The 18,117-nt window shown below is 40.4% G+C and overlaps 2 protein-coding genes across 10 annotated transcripts; one reads left to right on the top strand and one right to left on the bottom strand.

Annotated features, from left to right (window-relative positions):
• Window positions 1-26: 26 nt before the first annotated feature.
• FBXW2 (F-box and WD repeat domain containing 2) lies at window positions 27-10,336 on the bottom strand. 7 transcript variants are annotated; one of them, XM_054084373.1, is made up of 7 exons: window positions 10,091-10,202; window positions 8,610-9,119; window positions 6,251-6,445; window positions 5,362-5,495; window positions 4,674-4,760; window positions 3,881-4,050; window positions 27-2,462 (listed from the first exon to the last, which is right to left on the bottom strand). In XM_054084373.1, the coding sequence occupies exons 2-7, from the start codon at window positions 9,097-9,099 to the stop codon at window positions 2,174-2,176; spliced, it is 1,365 nt and encodes a 454-aa protein (XP_053940348.1). In that variant the 5' UTR covers window positions 9,100-9,119; window positions 10,091-10,202; the 3' UTR covers window positions 27-2,173. The 7 variants fall into 7 exon arrangements, with proteins under 7 accessions (XP_053940348.1, XP_053940347.1, XP_053940351.1 ...); XM_054084372.1 differs by lacking the exon at window positions 10,091-10,202 and adding an exon at window positions 9,621-10,079; XM_054084376.1 differs by lacking the exon at window positions 10,091-10,202 and adding an exon at window positions 10,204-10,333 and having other exon boundaries at window positions 28-2,462.
• On the top strand, window positions 10,285-18,098 carry SLC2A8 (solute carrier family 2 member 8). 3 transcript variants are annotated; one of them, XM_054084366.1, is made up of 10 exons: window positions 10,285-10,458; window positions 11,218-11,377; window positions 12,346-12,552; window positions 13,896-13,995; window positions 14,167-14,378; window positions 15,078-15,221; window positions 15,798-15,906; window positions 16,525-16,698; window positions 17,326-17,471; window positions 17,632-18,098. In XM_054084366.1, the coding sequence occupies exons 1-10, from the start codon at window positions 10,403-10,405 to the stop codon at window positions 17,767-17,769; spliced, it is 1,446 nt and encodes a 481-aa protein (XP_053940341.1). In that variant the 5' UTR covers window positions 10,285-10,402; the 3' UTR covers window positions 17,770-18,098. The 3 variants fall into 3 exon arrangements, with proteins under 3 accessions (XP_053940341.1, XP_053940342.1, XP_053940340.1); XM_054084365.1 differs by having other exon boundaries at window positions 10,333-10,458; window positions 12,350-12,552; XM_054084367.1 differs by lacking the exon at window positions 12,346-12,552 and having other exon boundaries at window positions 10,324-10,458.
• The last annotated feature ends 19 nt before the right edge of the window (window positions 18,099-18,117 follow it).

Raw genomic sequence — 18,117 nt, 5'->3', positions numbered from 1 at the left:
TTCTTCATTCATAAAAATTGGACAGCAGGTGGATTACCATTGTGTGATTGGTAAGTTGAATTATGTTGCTTCTTTATGTAGGTGTAAGGTACATCTTTTCCAACCTGTCTAAAAATAGTGCCGAGTAGTTATTAACTATTTTAATATTAAGTAAAATTTGCAAAGCAAACAATAATTTGCTCACTGTAGTTTCACAATTTCAGTCATATTTTTTTCTGTTTGCTAAGCCCCTAAAGCTATGTGCATTGTGCTGATGTGGCAATGTTCTAGAACCTTCCTGTGAAGACATCTAGGGGAAGCAATAATATGCATGTGTGACAGAGAAGTGTGCACATGAGAGCAGGTATGTTTTTTCTAATTTCTGCACCACTGTCAAGTTTTTATTCCTCAGTCTGTTTTGTGGTGGCACATACCTATGCCCTTAAGGAGCCTTGGACAGTCAGTCTCAAAACTGTTTGCTAACTGTGTTTATAATAATCATCAGCTGCTGTGTAATAGCCTAAAACTTCATTTATAATACTAGAATGGTAGGAGATCAGCGTAGCATGTATTGGATTCTTCTCATCGTGCTTTCTGCTTGCATGCTCTGGGACGATGCAGAAAAGGAGAATTTAGCTCAATTTGTTCAAAATTTTCTGCAACTCATGAAATACTTGTGGCAGAATCCCTTTTCAACTACCACTTCACAGTATTTTAAGAAACTGCAGTATTTGCTTCACAGTGGGTGCAGCATCTCCCAAAGTCTGTATCAACAAACTGGCAGCTGTATTATCATCAAAGGTGCTTTTCATGGGACTTGTTCCATTGTATCCATCTGTTTTGTACTCGAGAACTCAACATTGAACTCCGATGGTGCCTCAAGCACAGAACAGAGACGAAGAATCCCTTCCCTTGACCTCCTAGCTCTGTACTTGTTAGCAGAGGACACGAGCCAATCTTCATGAAAACTCGTATTTTCAAGTTGTGTAGAAAAAAAAAACCCTAGACAATAAAGGGAGATTTTATTGGAAGGGAGAAGGGGAAACCAACCTAAAGCGTTTCTAAAGCATGTGATGTCATAGATACAGCTTTTAAGTACATGTCAAAACCCACAAAAGTGTGTGGATGGGTATTTGCTACTCAATAGTTAACTCGCGTGTACAACAGATCTATATTGATCAAAGCCAAAGACTTTTTCATACTAATGTGTTTTTCTTCAGACTTTTGGTATTCTTTTTCCCAGAGATGGCATTCTCAGTGTTACTTGCCTGTGCTTTCCAAGTCTAAATGTAGCAACTACTTTTAAGTGCATAATTATATTAACTGCAAGTTTTGGAAAAAGTGAATGGCTGCTAGACATCATTTAATCTGAGACTGACTCTTGCTGTAGGGATTGATCATCTTCACATTCATTATATTTCCGCCTACCCTTGAACAAAGTTACGTGTTGTCACAAACTATAGGAAATATGGACTACAAAATACCGAACGGGCCATTCTGAGCTACCATCAGCAAATATGATAAATACTCTGAGGTACTCTAAGGTTAATTATGATGGTTAGGTCCACCAGATAGATAGACAAAAAGTTGGCTCATTCCCGCTGAGGAGGGGTCATAGTGACATGTTCCCAAACTTGAACAAATTATTATTGTTAGCATCTGATCCTAGTTAAAGGACTCATTTGATTCTTCTGTTTCAGAGGCTACGTATTTAAAGCTACCATAAGGAAAAAACATTTTGAAGAGAGGAAGTGTTTGCTATCTTATTTGAGATAAGCAGCCATGCACTGTAACCAGTATTTGCTGTTACGTGTACAAAAAAGCCTGTGATTCCAAAATAGTAGCTTCACCTGCTGTTTCAACAACAAAAAATAGGTGAGAAGTCAGGTCAAGCAGTACTTCATTTTAGATTTGATGGTGGATTTGAATTGTTTAAACATTACAAGCTATGCTTCCGTGCCACACGGGTATGCTTAAACATCGAGTACAGACAAAATTTTGTGGTGAATACTGTTAGCATGCTGTATTGCATTATGTCCAAAACAACCCATTCCCAAATGCCCAAATAAAAGTAAATGATTGTGCATTGCATGATGATACCATTAGGTGTGCAACTTTGGTTCATGCAAAGTCTCATTTTATGGACACTGCTGATAGTCCATATATTCCTGAAGATTCTGCATATGTAAGCTTTTCAGCCGTGTTCTTTCCATAACACCAAATGGATACTGTGGTCTGGCATACTGGTGGCAAAAACCAAGCCCATATCATTTTGGCCATTTAGTCCATTTAACCAAGACATTTCACCAGCCAAAAAGCTTGAACCCCTCTTTGATTTTCTGTACTCAGGCAGAGGCCAGCGGCTTATCAGTTTTTCTGTCCTCAAGTCCATTATATACAGGTATCTGTTATCAAACAGTAGAGCAAATATCTCTCCAAAGCCCAGCAAGGACACGTTTGAGAAGTCAGGAGGTTTGATAACCCTAGGAGACAAAACGTTATTAGAAATTCTGTAATGATGTAGTCATGAACCTGCATTTTTAAAACAAATCCTTATGTAAGTCTCTAAACTCATCATTCTGAAAAGATGTAGAAATAACTGGATGCAGTTTTTTCAAATTAAAGAACTGAACACTTAGCTGCAGTCAGGCCTGTGGTTTCAGTTCTGGCATTGTGCATTCAGTATAGGCCCTTGTGAACAAAAATAAAGGTTACAGTTTGAGGGGGATTCTGCACAGCACAAAGGAAAAAAAAATGTTTTTCCTGATACGCACAAAAGAGCAAATGCACTTGTGTTTTACAGTAAAGTTCCATAAGGATTTGATACCGCAATATCTTTAAATTAAGAGGTAAACTCTCCTATTATGCTTTTGACCACTCTTTTAAAAAAGCTGGAAATAAAACACCTAAATGCCTTCCTGTGATAAGAAGAGCAGATAAATCATTCAAGATTGGTCCTCAACAGAATGCTCTTTTACTGACACTTGGCATAAGCATTTTCATCTTGGGGAGGAATCAAAGTACTTGTTAGTTCCCCAACACTTTTAGGATATTTTTGCCTTACTAACTAAAATGCGGAACAGAAATTAAAGAGAGAAAGTTTTCCACAACTGACTGAGCATTTGATCACGGCATTACATAAAGCACAGAACTGAGGCAGAAGAATGTACAGAGACAAAAATCTTTCCTCAGCAGGAAGAGAACATCTTTCTCTCTTGAAAGATGGGAAAGTAAACTAAGAAGTGAAATTACTCAAGTTATATTTTGGAGTATCCTGTGATGGATACTCTACAAATATTTGGGCCATTTCAGAGTATGCTGACAGTTCTAAAATGCATTTTTTTCGTTAGTAAGTTACAGTCTTTGATGCCACCATTTCTAACAGATACAGCCTCATTCTTTTTATGGAAACAGAATGCCATCCTGTTTGATGCCTTACTGCAGTGTGATAGATTTCACTGTCATTCCACAGCCTTATGGAGAATGACAGATTGGTAGTGCTATGAGGAAAAAGAATCTTTTTAATTTCTTGTCCAATCAAAGGACCCCCAGAAATGGTTGCTGGGCTCTCTGTAGAGCAGCCTCCATGGCAACATTAACTTTAGTCACCAGTTTCACATTCACAACTACAGCACTGCAGACTGATTTAAGGCTATATTGAAACCTTTCAGCTTACAGAAGGAAAATATGAAAGAGGACTAACCTGTGGCCAGACACCAAAACAGCAATCAAGTGACTTGCATTAACAGATGATAAATTAGAATTAAACCTGGCAATATGTGTAAGGTAAGATGTTTACAGAATTTTTATCAGTATTCTTTTGGCCTATATCTAAAGTAAGTTATTAAAAGTAGTATGTTCTACTTTTTATTTCTTTAAAGACTAAGTCTTAAAGATGTACCTGAGAACATCATAGCTGGCAAAGTCCCACTGGTATAATCCTAGTGCTGAACTGCACACTATGTATTTACCATCAAAGTGCAGTCTGGGCTGTAGGGAGATGCTGCGATCTTCAGAAACAGACAGTGTTTTTAAGCACCTGCAGTTTATTTCCCTTCCAATAGGCCAAATCTGCAATTAAAACACAGTTTTAAGACCATAAAACATTCACATTGTAACCATTACACAAGCAAGAGCAAACCTCACAGTCTCTCTTTAAACATTGGGTAAATGTGATTTTTTTTTCAGAAGTATTTATTTCCTTTAGGCAAGAGCATCAATTCTGTAAGTGACTTGTCTTACTGTATTGTTGCAGTACGTGTTGCTTCTGGCCTAAAAAATCCCAGTGAAAAGAGGTGCTTTAAAGAACAGCAAAAAAAACCCAAAACATGCAATTGGACAGAAATGTAGTGATGTTTCAGTTATGAAGCATTTCCATAGCCACAAACTATTTACAGCACTTTCCAATACAAAAGTACTTGACAATAGCAGTACTTGCAGTTAGGTGCTTAAAGATAGCACTCTAGGCATGCACTGGAAGCACGCACTTTTTTGCATCACCATTCATATAGGGCTATCATTCAAAGCTAAAAATGAAGGAAGGCATTGAAAAGTTAGCTGCCGAAGAGTTGCATGTCTGGCATGCAACTTTACAAGCAAGGAATATGGGAGTAAATAGTGTCTTCTTTGTAAACTTCAGTGATGCACTCAAACATTTAATTTCCCTGAGTACTAAAATGATATATGGTACATACCTTGATTTCATACTTATCTGCACTTAGAAGAATGTAATCCCCAGGACTATGCATAAGAGATTTGACTTTGCACTTCTGCAGAACTACCTGTAATTGAAGGATATAATAATTCATGTTGATGCCGTTAAATAACCGAACTTTCATTTGCATTTTTCACTTCATTGACAACCTCTTGTATAAGTCAATACAAATACTTATAGCAACTGAAGGGAAACTACAGTTTACACTTTTCTTGTTCCTACTCGTGACAACTTACTGTATTAATAAGCAAACATATGTACTTCACTTCTAGTACATCTACAACATGTGTACTTCACCCCCCACCTTCCAAGTTCTGAAATACTTTGAAGAAAAATACTGTTTCTTGACTTCAGACAGTTCTCATAGTCAGATTTTGGTTATCAAAATCATTAGTTTTCCTACTTAATTTGTAAAGTAGTTCTGAATCAAACACTGATTCCTAATGTTACTGCAGTTGCTTTGAAATAAAGTATCTTCAACGGTCTGAAAGGTTGAATTGTAGCTTAAGTGTTTTTCTGATGGAATGTTATTTTTGAGTATTTCCTCATGTTCTTCAGATTCTCCACCTAGTTGCAGGGTTAAGATTAGGAAATGGAAATTTAGAACATGTTACAAACTTATTGCAAGTATGTTTTTTGCATGATTAATTAAAAATCAAGATTCCCACCTTAGTGACCCATTCTGTGTGTCCAGTAAGGGTATTCAGGCACGTTCCTGTTGATAAGGCCCATACTTTCACAGTGAAGTCTGCGGAACCACTGACCAGAATATCAAGTTCATCATTGTAGTCCACACTGAAAACTACAAGCAAAGAGTGTACTTAGAGTAAGGAACTCAGTTTTTTTTTTTTGGCAAGACGCTGACTGGGTCATACAGCCTCTAAATTCATATGCTGCTACAGCTTTAACTGTTGTTCTTGAAGTGCATATGTGAATTGTTGCTCTGGATTCCTAAGCTTACATTGCGAAATTACTGACTTTTGTCCAAATTAAGGGCATGTACATCAGTGGTTCCTGTATGGTTGGATTATGGCAAAACGCTAGTTCCTATCTGGGGAGCTCTAGTAAGTCAATTCCAGCAGGATCAGTACATTTGATACATCTCATTAATCACAGGGGAAGAGACCTACAGCTAAGCTGATGACATTTTGCAGTAGAGGACCAAGAAGTTAAATTATGAGGGAAATGCACATACAAATTCCCAGGTCCTATTGTCCTCTTCGCTGTAAGCCCACCTCCAGTCTGGGATATTAAGAAATATTATTGCCATGTGCTCTCTGCTGCCTAGGGTTTGCACCTTTTTGGTAAACTTGAAAAAACTGAATAACCTTGGCATTTAGAATTATTTCCATGCAACTGCACAACACTACATGGCTAAGCCTTGGCATTATTCGGGGGCAGAGAGATCTGAATGTATTCTGGCCACTTCCCCACCCCAAAAGGTGACTTGGGACAGAGCCTAAAAAAAAAAAAAAAAAAAAAAAAAGGCACCATGGAAAGAGTAACATATATCATGATGTATGCTACTTAACTGGTAAATTACCAAGTTCAACATACCTGCACCAGTATGTCCTCTAAAATGCTGTGTCTTTGCCCCGGAGCTCCATTCCCAACAGGCTACTGTGTTATCGAAAGATCCTGTTACAAGCTTTTGTTCGTCAAACTTCACTGCAGCACAAGTGTGTGTCTGGATACCATATATGCACTGACCTGTGCTTACATCCCACAGTTTTGCAGACAAGTCATCTGATCCTAGAATATAAAAGAACAGGGTAATTGGAAGCAGAGTAAATAATATTTCAAATCCTATACTTGTCTTCCATGTTTTTCTTAAATATAATACATTAAGAGAATCACAGAATGATTATGGTTGGAAGGGTTGACCTCCAGAGGTCCCTTCCAACCCCACTACTCAACCCAGGACCATGACCAGGTAGCTTTTGAATATATCCAAGGATGGATGTTTCACAATCTTCCTGGGCAACCTGTGCTCAATCACTTTCACAGTATAAAAAAATGTTTTAAAGGGAACCTCCTGTGTTTCAGTTAGTGTCTACTGCCTCTTGTCCCATCACTGGGCACCACTGAAAAGAGACTGGTTCCATCTTCTTTGCACTCTCACTTCAGGTATTCAAATACATTGTTAAGATCCTCCCTGAGACCTCTCTTCTTTAGGATAAGTCCCAGCTCTCAGACTTTCTTCATATGAGAGGTTCTCCAGTCCCTTCATCATCTTCACAGCCCTTTGTTGGACTCCCCAGTAGCTCCATATCTTGCTTGTACTCGGGAGCCCAGAACTGGACACAGCACTTCAAGTGTGGCCTTTCCAGTGCTAAGTGGGGGGTGAAGGAGCACCGCCCTCAACCTAGTAGTAACATTCCTCCAAAAGCAACCCAGGATACCTTTAGACTTCTTTGCAGCAAGGGCATGTTGCTGGCTCATGCGCAATCTGGTGTCCACCAGGACCCCCATGTCCTTTTTTGCCAAGCTGCTTTCCAGGTGGGTGGCTCCCAGCATATACTAGTGCCATGGAGTTGTACCTCCTCAGGTGCAGAGCTTTGCATTTCCCCTTGTTGAACTTTTTCTCATTAAGTAGTATTTCAATCTGCTTCAATGGGGAATAAGCCCTAGTTTTAAGTCTCAGCACTACAGCAAGGTCTTGTTTTCCTGTTAATTAAACTGCCAGATGTCTGGCCTTTCAGTTTCCTCATATGATTTCAGCACCTTTCATGGATTCCAGCTCTGCCTCTGATTGACAGTATCTGCTCAGACAGATGCACAGAAGTTGTACAGGACACAGCACCTTCTGGTCTGCAGAGCCACTGACTATACAGCAAGCTTTGGTTTGTATAAGGTAGGAAAGGAGGCCACCCAATCTCTAAAGACAGCAGATAAATATCTGGCCCTATCACCTGTCAGTTTCCTTTCCCTCCACAGAGTTCCTTTTTTTTTTTTTTTTTAAACTCTTAACTGTAAGTCCAGACTGTTTGCTTTGGACAGTAGAATAAAACCCTGGACCCATACACCTGTTGTTTCTCCTGGCGGTTTCAGCACAAAAGTGCCACTTTTCAGAAAGTTTTGGCAATGCTTCTTCCTGTGTATTTACATTCCCTGCTGAGTAGGGAAGACTGGCTAGAGACTAGTTGCTGGTTTCTAGAAACGATCTTAACGTATCCAACAAATGCAGGAGTACTTTGCTGGTATTCCCAACTAACTCTACAGCACTGTCATCTCAAGTGACTGGGAAATCCTTGGAATATGCTCTGGCAGCAGCTCAGTGCAGCTTTGTTACTATTCTTTCACACAAGAGTTTGGTTCATGTGAAACTTAAGGTTTCATATTTGTTCTGCCTCTATTTTTAAGTTCAAACTGAAATCCTGAAGTCTACAATCTTCAGAGAGGAAACTGAAATTATCATTACAATGTGCAAGTCAGACTAGTAGCAAAGGTTAAATCTAATTCACAGGTCTTCATACAAGCACTTATGCTAAGACCTGAAAGTGCTTACAGACTGTATGAGATAAATTGTTTTGTTTCAAGGAAGATGACAGACTTTTCCTGCCACACCCTGAGAGACTGCAGTGATCACACAGTCCGAACAAGGTCCCTTTAACTGGAAGTTAGTAAGAGGATAACTGACCAATCTCAAATGGGCTTACTAATCTGAAGCATGATACCTACTGTTAGTGGGTTTTTTTAACCAACAAAGAACTTGGTCTCCTTGTTTTCCTATTGAAGTGACTAATGACTTTATTAGTGTGCCAAGAGTTTTGGAAACTGAAAATAAAAGTAATTTTGAATCATGATAAACTGTGTTAGCACTATAAAAATAATCTGTCTGGTCAAGGAAAAGCAAATTGTCATTAATCATATGGGAGGGAGGGGGAGAAAACGCCAAGTTTTCTGTCCTTCCTACCTGTACACAGAAGTCCATCTTTATAGTAAAGTGCATATACTCTGGCACTGTGTCCAATTAAAGAGGATGTCTCAAAGGCTTCGTGGTCCTTCAGTTGCTTCATCCTTAAAATAGCCTTTAGGTAAACCTTCTTCCAGTGTTGAGGATCCTGAACAGAGTCATCTATTTGCCAACCCAGATTCTTACATGCAGTCTGCCACACCTCTGTACAGGCACTTATAACCTTATTCCACTGCTTAGAGACGAGGCAACATGTGAGTAAGGTCTGAGGATCAAGCCATTTTAACAGATAAAAACTAAGTTCCAATGGAAGAAGTTTGAGGAAGTCCCTCTTGAGGAGAATCTCTAGATTATTGGAGAGGTGCCTGAGCTGGACTGCTCCACTCAAGCTAATCAGGTGGTCCAGAGTTTCATTTTTCTGCAAGTCCGTCAGAGAAAGAAATGTAATAGAAATGTTATCAAGCCATGCTTCAAAGTCCTTTTTCTCCATAAGGTTATGGAAAAATTTACCTGTGATACATCAAAATACTGTATTAGTTCTGTTCAGAAAACAAAGTAAGCATCACATCTTTATTACTGGTACATCAGTTTTCCAAATGGCATGTTAACACGTAGACTGAAGTGACCAAACACATTTTATAATATTCATTAGGTTAAGACTAGGCATTTGGATGCACTTCGTACTGTCGTTTGTCCCACATCTAACCAATAAGTGAATTCTATGGAGCCAGTGAATATTAGCATTCATGATGAATGTTAACATCTTTCTTGCTCCAGGTTAACACTTTCAAATTCTGAATTCAACAAGGTAAGGGTTAGTTTAAGACTATTACAGCAAATAAGCATTGTCTTACAGTTTACTTATGGATTATACTGAAAAAGGGGAGAAACCAAAGCATTTAAGCAGAGTGATAAGCTAGTTGCAGACAGAACTTATTCACACCTTTGTCCTGAACTATTTTAAACACAAAGCAGGTAACTAATTTTTTTTTAATGAAGACAGAGAGGTACCTGAAAAGCTGTTCTGAAGGGTAGATTAGCCATACTTCTACTTGAGTGGTGTAAAGACTGCAGATTGTACTGTTCTGGGATCAGTTTTGACATGTTTGCACTGCATGGACCTAAGCACTTTTTTTTTTTTTAATGTACTGAGTGTTTTTCCCATGTTTTCCGTTTATTTCCAATGTAAAGAATTAACTGTGGAATCGAAGGTTTGAACACTGCCTCCCGAACAACGCGATTTATGTGCATTTATCCTATCCTGCGGGATCTCAAGTTCCTACAATAAACTCGGCAAGCGATTAACAAAATAAACACCGGACAAACGGCTAAAAAGCCACAACTATTTATCTTCTCCGGAGGCTCTAACTCCATCCGTTAGAAAACCGGCTGAATTTAATTCGCAGGAGCTCCCACGCGCGAAGAACCGAGGGATCCGAGCGGGAGTCACCACCGCGTTCGTTTCTATACGGACTCGTTACCTTCACGGAGTGGAGGTCGGAGCCGCGGCGGCGCCGCTCCCCGTCACGGCTCCGCGCGGGCCCCGGCCGCCCTCCTCGGCGCGAGCGCGGCCCCCCGAGCCCCGCGGCCTCACCTCGGGTGGCGGCGCGGTGCCCCGCAGCCCGGCATGGCCCGGGCCCTCCCCGCGGCCATCGCCTCGCGGCGGCTCCGGGCGCCTCGGCGGCCCCTCCCGGCGCACCAGCGGCTCCGCGGGGAAGGCGCCGCCCGCGGACCGGCGGCTTCCGGCGCTGCCTGGGCGTCACCTCGCGCCGCTTCCGCTCGGCGCGCCCGCCATGGCTGCGGAGGAGGTGCGGCCGCTGCTGGGGCCGCAGGGTCCACTGCGGCCAGGGTGAGCGCCGCGTCCAGCAGGGGCGAATCGCTGAGGGAGGGGGTCGCTGAGGGGGGAATATTGACAGCCGACTGAACATGAGCCAGCAGTGTGCCCAGGTGGCTAAAGAAGGCCAGTGGCACCTTAGATTATATCAGAAACAGCGTGGCCAGGAGGTCCAGGGAGGTTATTCTGCCCCTGGACTCGGTACTGGTGCGGCCTGTGTTCAGTTCTGGGCCCCTCGTGACAAGAAGGATGTTGAGGCTCTGGAGCGTGTCCAGTGAAGAGCAACGAAGCTTGTGAGGGGGCTGCAGAACAAGTCTTATGAGGAGTGGCTGAGGGGACTGGGGTTGTTTAGCCTTGAGAAGAGGAGGCTGAGGGGAGACCTCATTGCTTTCTACAACTACCTGAAAGGAGGTTGTAGAGAGGAGGGAGCTGGGCTCTTCTCCTAAGTGCCAGGTGGTAGGACAAGGGGGAATGGCCTCAAGCTGCACCAGGGGAGGTTCAGGCTGGACATCAGAAAAAAATTTTTCACAGCAAGGGTCATTGGGCACTGGCAGAGGCTGCCCAGGGAGGTGGGTGAGTCACCATCCCTGGAGGTATTTAAAAGATGAGTAGATGAGGTGCTCAGGGGCACAGTTTAGTGGTTGATAGGAGTGATTGGACTCGATGATCCTAGAGGTCTTTTCCAACCTAGTGATTCTATGATTCTGTGAATTGCTGGGAGCAGGGTGGGGAGGAATTGCTGCAGGGTCAAGCATTGCGGCCTTTCTTCCACAGGGTGCAGAACAAGAGGCTGTACCTGGCCGCCTTCGCTGCTGTCCTGGGGCCACTCAGCTTTGGCTTCGTGCTAGGCTACAGCTCACCTGTTATTCCAGAGCTGAGGAAAATCGACAATCCAAAATTAAGACTGGACAGCAATCAAGCCTCGTGGTTTGGGGTCAGTCTGTGTGGTGCTGTTGTGTGGTTTTGCTTGAAAGTGTAGGTCAGGAAGATGCTGGGTGTATGAATGAGGGTAAATGCAGATCTTTGTAATGAAATCCATCTTTTTTCTAAGCGCAGTGATTGATTCTGTTTTTTTCCTGACTAACATTATTGTTATATTCTGATAATTCTCAGTTACCATGTATTAATAAGCGCCCATATTATTTGAACCTGCTTTCGGAGTTAAAATGTCTTCTAACCATTCTCATGTTTCTCAATTGAACCTATTAAGTGGCCACAGAGAATAAACTTTTTAATAAAGTAGTGCAGTTCACCAAGGTGGGGAATAGTTGCCTTTTGGATACAGGCAAGACAGGATACAGACAGGTAACAAATTCATTGGGGCTTTAAAACAGTTTAAAAGGCCTGTTTGTGAAAGGACAGCTTTGCAGACAGATAAAGAAACAGATATTGCTGCTTTTTTTCCTTCATTGAAAGGGCTTTATCTGTAAAAAAAAAATTACTTGCTGTTGAGTTGTGAGTAGGGCTTCTTGGCTGTGTTTTGATTAAGGAGTTTATGTTTATTTTTATTTTCAAAACACCTGCATACTCTTGCACCTCTTTTTGAGAAGCTGCCCTTAATGGCCTCAAGTTGCACCAGGGGAGGTTTAAATTGGATATTAGGAAAAATTTCATTACCGAAAGAGTGGTAAAGCCTTGGCAGAGGCTGCGCAGAGAAGTGATGGAGTCCCCATCCCTGGAAGGGTTCAAAAAGATGTGTGGACGTGACACTTCAGGACATGGCTTAGTGGGCACGGTGGTGTTCGGCTGGTGGTTGGACTGGATGAGCTTAGAGGTCTTTTCCAACCTTAATGATTTTGTTTGCTTTTCAAGCTTTTAAAAGAAATTGCTGTCTATTATTTATTTTTATGTTCATTTATTGTTATATATATGTAATATTTTTTTTTACTTGTTTTTGTGAAGTCAGTAGTAACATTAGGAGCTGCTGCCGGAGGAATATTAGGAGGCTATCTTGTGGATAAAGTTGGGAGAAAGCTGAGTCTAATGCTGTGCTCAATACCGTATGTTTTTGGATATGTAGTTATTATATCTGCTCAGAATATTTGGATGCTTTATTTTGGACGACTGCTGACAGGCTTAGCTAGTGGAATTACTTCACTGGTTGTTCCGGTAAGTAAGATGTTTTTCTGGGTACTTATACTTCTGTGATTGCATTTGTTTGATTTTTGTTTGGTTTTACATAGCAGTATTGTAGGTGGCTTGGATGAAGTAACTAAGTAACTGCAGCCAAGGCAGTTGTCTTTTTAGAAGAAACTGATTTCTTCTGAATATTCGCTTTTCCTGTGCATTCAGGAATGGACATGCAGTGGAGAAATGGAGATAATTCATTGTGTTGTCGTCTGTCTTCTCTGGTATTATTTGACCTTTTGGATCTAGCTGAATGGCCAGTAGTGTAAAATAAACCATCTAGAATTCAATTTGTTTCTTTTCCGGTGGCTTCAGCATTTCTGGCTTTTGAAGGAAGATGCAAGCTAAAAATCGAAGGATAAGAAGTATTTGCAATGAAATATGGAATAAATGCTTGTTCTTAATGAATCTATATGGTTATAAAAATAAAATCTGAAAAACTTTTTGGGTGATACGGTCTTAATTATAATCCTGACCAACTTCTGCTGTTGTTGGAAGCTTGGTTGCTTTGTTGTGTTAATGTCTTTGGAGGAGTTCCGTTTGCTTTACAAATGACTGCTCTTGCTTTGTTTCATGGAGCTGAGCTCTGAGTTCCCATATGGAAAGGCCTGAACCTTCAGCCAACAGTGAAAGATCAGTGTGACTGCAGTGGTGAGGGAGGAGGGTGTCATATTTAGTACCAAGATTTTGTAGCTCTGAATTATTCCTGAAATAAGGATTACTTATTTTCTTTCCAGAAAAAAGTAAGAACTGACTATAGAAAGAATTGTGAGTATGAGGGCTTTCTTTTGTATATATACAGCTAAACTGTAGCTGTTGACTCAAACAATATGTTAAAAGTTGATCCCAAATATTGGATGAGGTGTGATGCTGTTCACATAGTCTGTGTTAAGACAAGCTGTCAGTTTTGAACTTCAAGGAGGATGAAATATTTTGCACTCTTTACATTGAATTAAAAATTTAAAAAAATAATTGCAAACAATTTTGCATGTGGCTTGTGTGACGCATTTATGCAGACTGTTCCAAGCTCCTGACTGCAAGTGTTTCTTGTCAAATGTGGCTAACAAAAGTTTCTTCACCTTTGGGATACTGATACTGCATCAACATTCCTCTAACTTAGGTCTTCACTTTTTTCCAGGGTTTTCTATAATGCCAATACATTTATGAGATGGTGCTTTTCTAATCACTGCGTTCTATGGAAGCTTTTTATTGAGGGGAGTTACTAGGAAACACATCTGTTCATTTACAGGAATGAGTTACTGATCAAATCCTTGATCCAAAATTGGATAGAAGTAATTACTAGATGTTGTCTCCCTTTGTTCTAGGTGTATATATCCGAAGTATCACATCCTACAGTCCGTGGTATGCTCGGCTCTTGTGTTCAGTTGATGGTGGTGACTGGCATACTGGGAGCCTACGTTGCAGGTACTGGGGTTAGTGCTCTGTGTTACAAAAAGGAACTAGTACATCTAATGGAAGAACTACACTGAAGAACTAAAAATAAGTGTTCAATTGTTTATTCATAGTCCTCCCTCCCTCTCCCTCCCTCTCCCTCCCTCCCTCCCTTCCTCCCTCTCCCTCTTTTTCTCTTCACAGGAATAACACTGAAATGGCGCTGGCTGGCAGTGTTGTGTTCATTTCCATGCTGCATAATGCTATTGTTCATGTCCTTCATGCCTGAAACGCCAAGATTCCTGCTGAATCAGAACAAACGCTCTGAGGCCATAGCTGCTTTGCAGTTTCTGTGGGGACCACATGCGGACTATGAAGGGGATTGTAGGCAGATTGAAGCTGATGTTCAGGAGGAGGTGATGAGAATCTGATTTACTCTTAAAAAACTTTTTGTATGGAGATAACATCTGAAATTATATAGTGTAATTAAAAGGGGTTTATCATACCTTCATTAATGAATTTTTCTGTTCCTTCATACAAATGGTACTCAAGAAGCAAGTGAGATTCTTTGCATCTCCTGTACCTTTCAGCTGCAATTGCTGTCACCATTGGCTGTCATCAGGGTACAGGAGTAGCAGTTCGGTTTGTGTTTTTGTAGGTTATATGACAGCTATCTGTTTTTTTTGCTTTGTTTAGTGATCGTTCAGCACCTCTCATACCAATTTCCTATTGTTTGTATTATATAAAAGTATTTTCTCTTGTGTCTCTAAAAGCATCATTTAGCCTCTTGTGAGATACATGCTTAAGTGGGCAGGTCCAATCTTTGAAGTTCAGTTTCTGCAAATCATGGATCTATCCACATCAATTTTCTGTGCAAAGTACTATCAAATTCTGTCTGACACCCAAGAAAAATCGATAAATGGTTTTCTGGAGTTCTGGAATACTTGAAATGTAAACATTTTTACTGCAAAGGCACTTAGCTGTGCTAAAGTCAGGGTGGGAAACTTTGCTGAGTATGAACAGATGGAAATGTTCTGAGGAGCTGTTGTTGGCTTTGTTCTTTGATTTAAAATATGATTTATTTTCACCAAATCATTGCTTAACCTTTTTAACAGGGACTGAATCTCTGTGATTTTAAGAACCCCTCAGTCTACAGACCACTTCTTATTGGTGTGGCTCTAATGTTCTTCCAGCAAGTAACAGGCATTAATGCAGTTATGTTTTATGCAGAAACTATCTTTGAAGATGCCAACTTCAAGGTAATTGGGGTGTGTTCCCAAACTGACAGTTGTCTATAATAGTTTCAGCTTAGTCAGTGCTATAATAAGTTTAAAATGCATAACAAAATGACTGGATAATGATCCTGCCTCTGTCATAAATAACAGGGTTTGGGTTTTAGTGGGCTTTTTTGGTTTGGATTCTAGGCAGTGTCTTGACTGTGTTACTCTGGCATACCTGAATGTTTTGGGTGTTTTTGGGGGGGAAGTATGTTGTGTTTTGCTGGTCTGAAACTTTCAGTACTGATAGAAATTCCTGTTACAGTCATCTTCCTAGATGTTTTTTTATAGCAAAGATGCAAATGCAATGTTTCGAACCAAGTGAAATTCTAGGGAGAAGTTGTGGATTATTTTTAAGTTTACTAAGAGATCAGTGTGTTGTGCTAATTGGAGATGTCTTTTTTTGACCTGCCCCTATTGTCTCCTCCTACCACTGATATCTATTGCATAGTTTGTCTTCTTTCAGATTCAAGAAACAAATGCGCTTGTAATGCTTGATAAGTGATCCTCTTATAAGCCTTAAAGAGCAAATTCTCCCTACCTTTTACTTTATTTCAGGACAGCAGAATGGCTTCTGTTGTTGTGGGTTCCATACAAGTATGTTTCACTGCTGTGGCTGCACTTATCATAGATAAAACTGGACGAAAAGTGCTGCTTTACATATCTGGTAAAACACGTTGCTGAATTTTGCTCAGTGAGGAAAATTACTACATATAGTACCAAAGAGTGTTGGGGGAATTAAGTGCTGAAATGTTATATATACATGGTAGTTGGAACTCCTTGAAACTACTTGTGGCTATCTTTTTGTCCTCCTACCAAGCCAGCATTTATTTTGAAATAAGCTAGCTCACTGGGACAGTTCTTAATATGGTCATTTTTCTGCTTGAGATCAAAAGTCATTAAACATTCTCAAACCCAAGGGCTCTTTCAAATAATTTCTGCATGGCTGCAGCCACTTTCGTGGCACATTGTGGTGTTCTCTTAAAGATGTTAACTTTAGAAGTAAATGTGCTAAAGAAAACTAATTCAGTTTGATAAGAGTTGTGCTGTATACTTGCTATTAATGATTGCTGTCAAGACTCCATTGTTTGAGTAGTGTTTAGAAAGCTTGTCTAGCGTCTTTCACTCTTGCAAGGCCTGCATTTATTTCCAAGAACAGTATCTTTTAAGAAACACTTCTGTGAAGGTCAGCTTATGTCATATTTGGCTGACTGACTGTGTTTTGTGTCTTAGAAGATCACCCAAGTGGCAACCAGTGACAACTTGGTTATTGCTTACTTTTCAGGGATAATCATGGCTCTCAGTACTGCCTTGTTTGGGCTTTACTTTAAAATGGTTCTTCCAAATCAAAACAACTCATCAAATCCTGACGTATGGTTCACCCTAAATTCAGCAACCCCAGAAACAGAAAGCAGCATATCCTGGCTTGCAGTAGTGAGCCTAGGGCTCTTTGTTGCTGGTAAGTGGAACAGGCTTCTAAGCTGCCATTACACAAAACTCAGACTGTCTGATGAATGTGACAGTTTTGTTCCATTTTGTCACAGTATTTGATGAATGGAAACAATTTATGTCTTTGACAGAACTATTCAGTGTATAATGCAAAATTGGGCTGAGCGGTCACAAACCTGGTGATAAAGCTAGCAGCTTAGTTAAGCCAGTTGCTGGAAAATGACTTTATACCTCCTAGTGATAATAGTAAGTAGCAATTTCTCAGGTTAAACTGCTTTACAGTTGTTAATGGCAAAAACCCAGTCTGTTAGTGTCTGAGCCACAGTGAATTCTGTGATGGTACAAGGCAGCAGCAGATAGAAACAAGGTCAGTTAAGGGTAGCACTTTGGAGACTTTGTGGCAAGAAGTTCTGCTTGTTAAGAATATTCTTGTAAGTAATTTGATGTAAAATGCAATAGTGGTTACCATGCTGCCCTAAAATAACTGGTTTTCCTTGTGGTAGAGGTACCGTTTTATTGGAACCATCCAAGACTCTAGAGTGATAACTGCATCCCTTTTAGTTGAGTAACATGGACATGATTCAGTTTTCTCTTTCATATGGACTTAACTTGCATTTATTCTCTTCTGTAATCACAGGTTTTGCGCTTGGCTGGGGTCCTGTTCCGTGGCTGGTGATATCTGAAATCTTTCCCCTTAAAGCTAGAGGCATATCAAGTGGTGTTTGCGTGTTAACAAACTGGTTTATGGCCTTCTTGGTGACCAAGGAATTTAATGATTTTATAGTAAGCATTGTAAATTACAATCTGAAGTTTTCATAGGGAAATTTATTAAAGATGCTTCTGAGCAAGCCTTGAGCCACAGTCTTCTCTGGCAACACAGAACTATCAGTGCACAGTAGGAGCTGTAATAATGTGAGTTTTTTTGTTGTTTCCCTTCCCTTAGGGTTTCTTAACACCATATGGCACGTTCTGGCTCTTCTCTGTCTTCTGCTGCCTCAATGTAACTTTTACAGCCTTTTACGTTCCTGAAACAAAAGGACAGACCCTGGAACAAATTGAGGCCTACTTCAGAAGATCTTAAGCCTAAGGCTTTTTATACTGATATGAAACTTTCATGTGGTGAATTACAGTGGTCTGGTTGAAACTAACTGCATCACATGGCAGACATCTCAGTTACTAAACTTGCTATCAAATTGCTGTAACGAATGTTGAAATCTGCATGCTCCCCCTAGCAAATCTCCCTTCTGCAGGTCTTGGACATATTCTTTTGCTTTGGTTCCAGTGTTCTTTCTGCCTGGTGCAGACTAGGTGTAATGGCCAAGTGAGAATGTTAAATGTATTGGCTACTATCTTTTTTCTAAGATGTAAATTAAGATCCAGTTTTGTAAATAAATACATACAATTTCCTTGCTTCAGGCTACCTTTCTCT

The sequence above is a fragment of the Cuculus canorus genome, chromosome 19 (genome assembly GCF_017976375.1).
Source record: "Cuculus canorus isolate bCucCan1 chromosome 19, bCucCan1.pri, whole genome shotgun sequence".
NCBI classification, from domain to species: domain Eukaryota; kingdom Metazoa; phylum Chordata; class Aves; order Cuculiformes; family Cuculidae; genus Cuculus; species Cuculus canorus.
The sequence above is the reverse complement of the archived record's forward strand: the minus strand, read 5'-3'. Positions and strand labels throughout refer to the sequence as shown.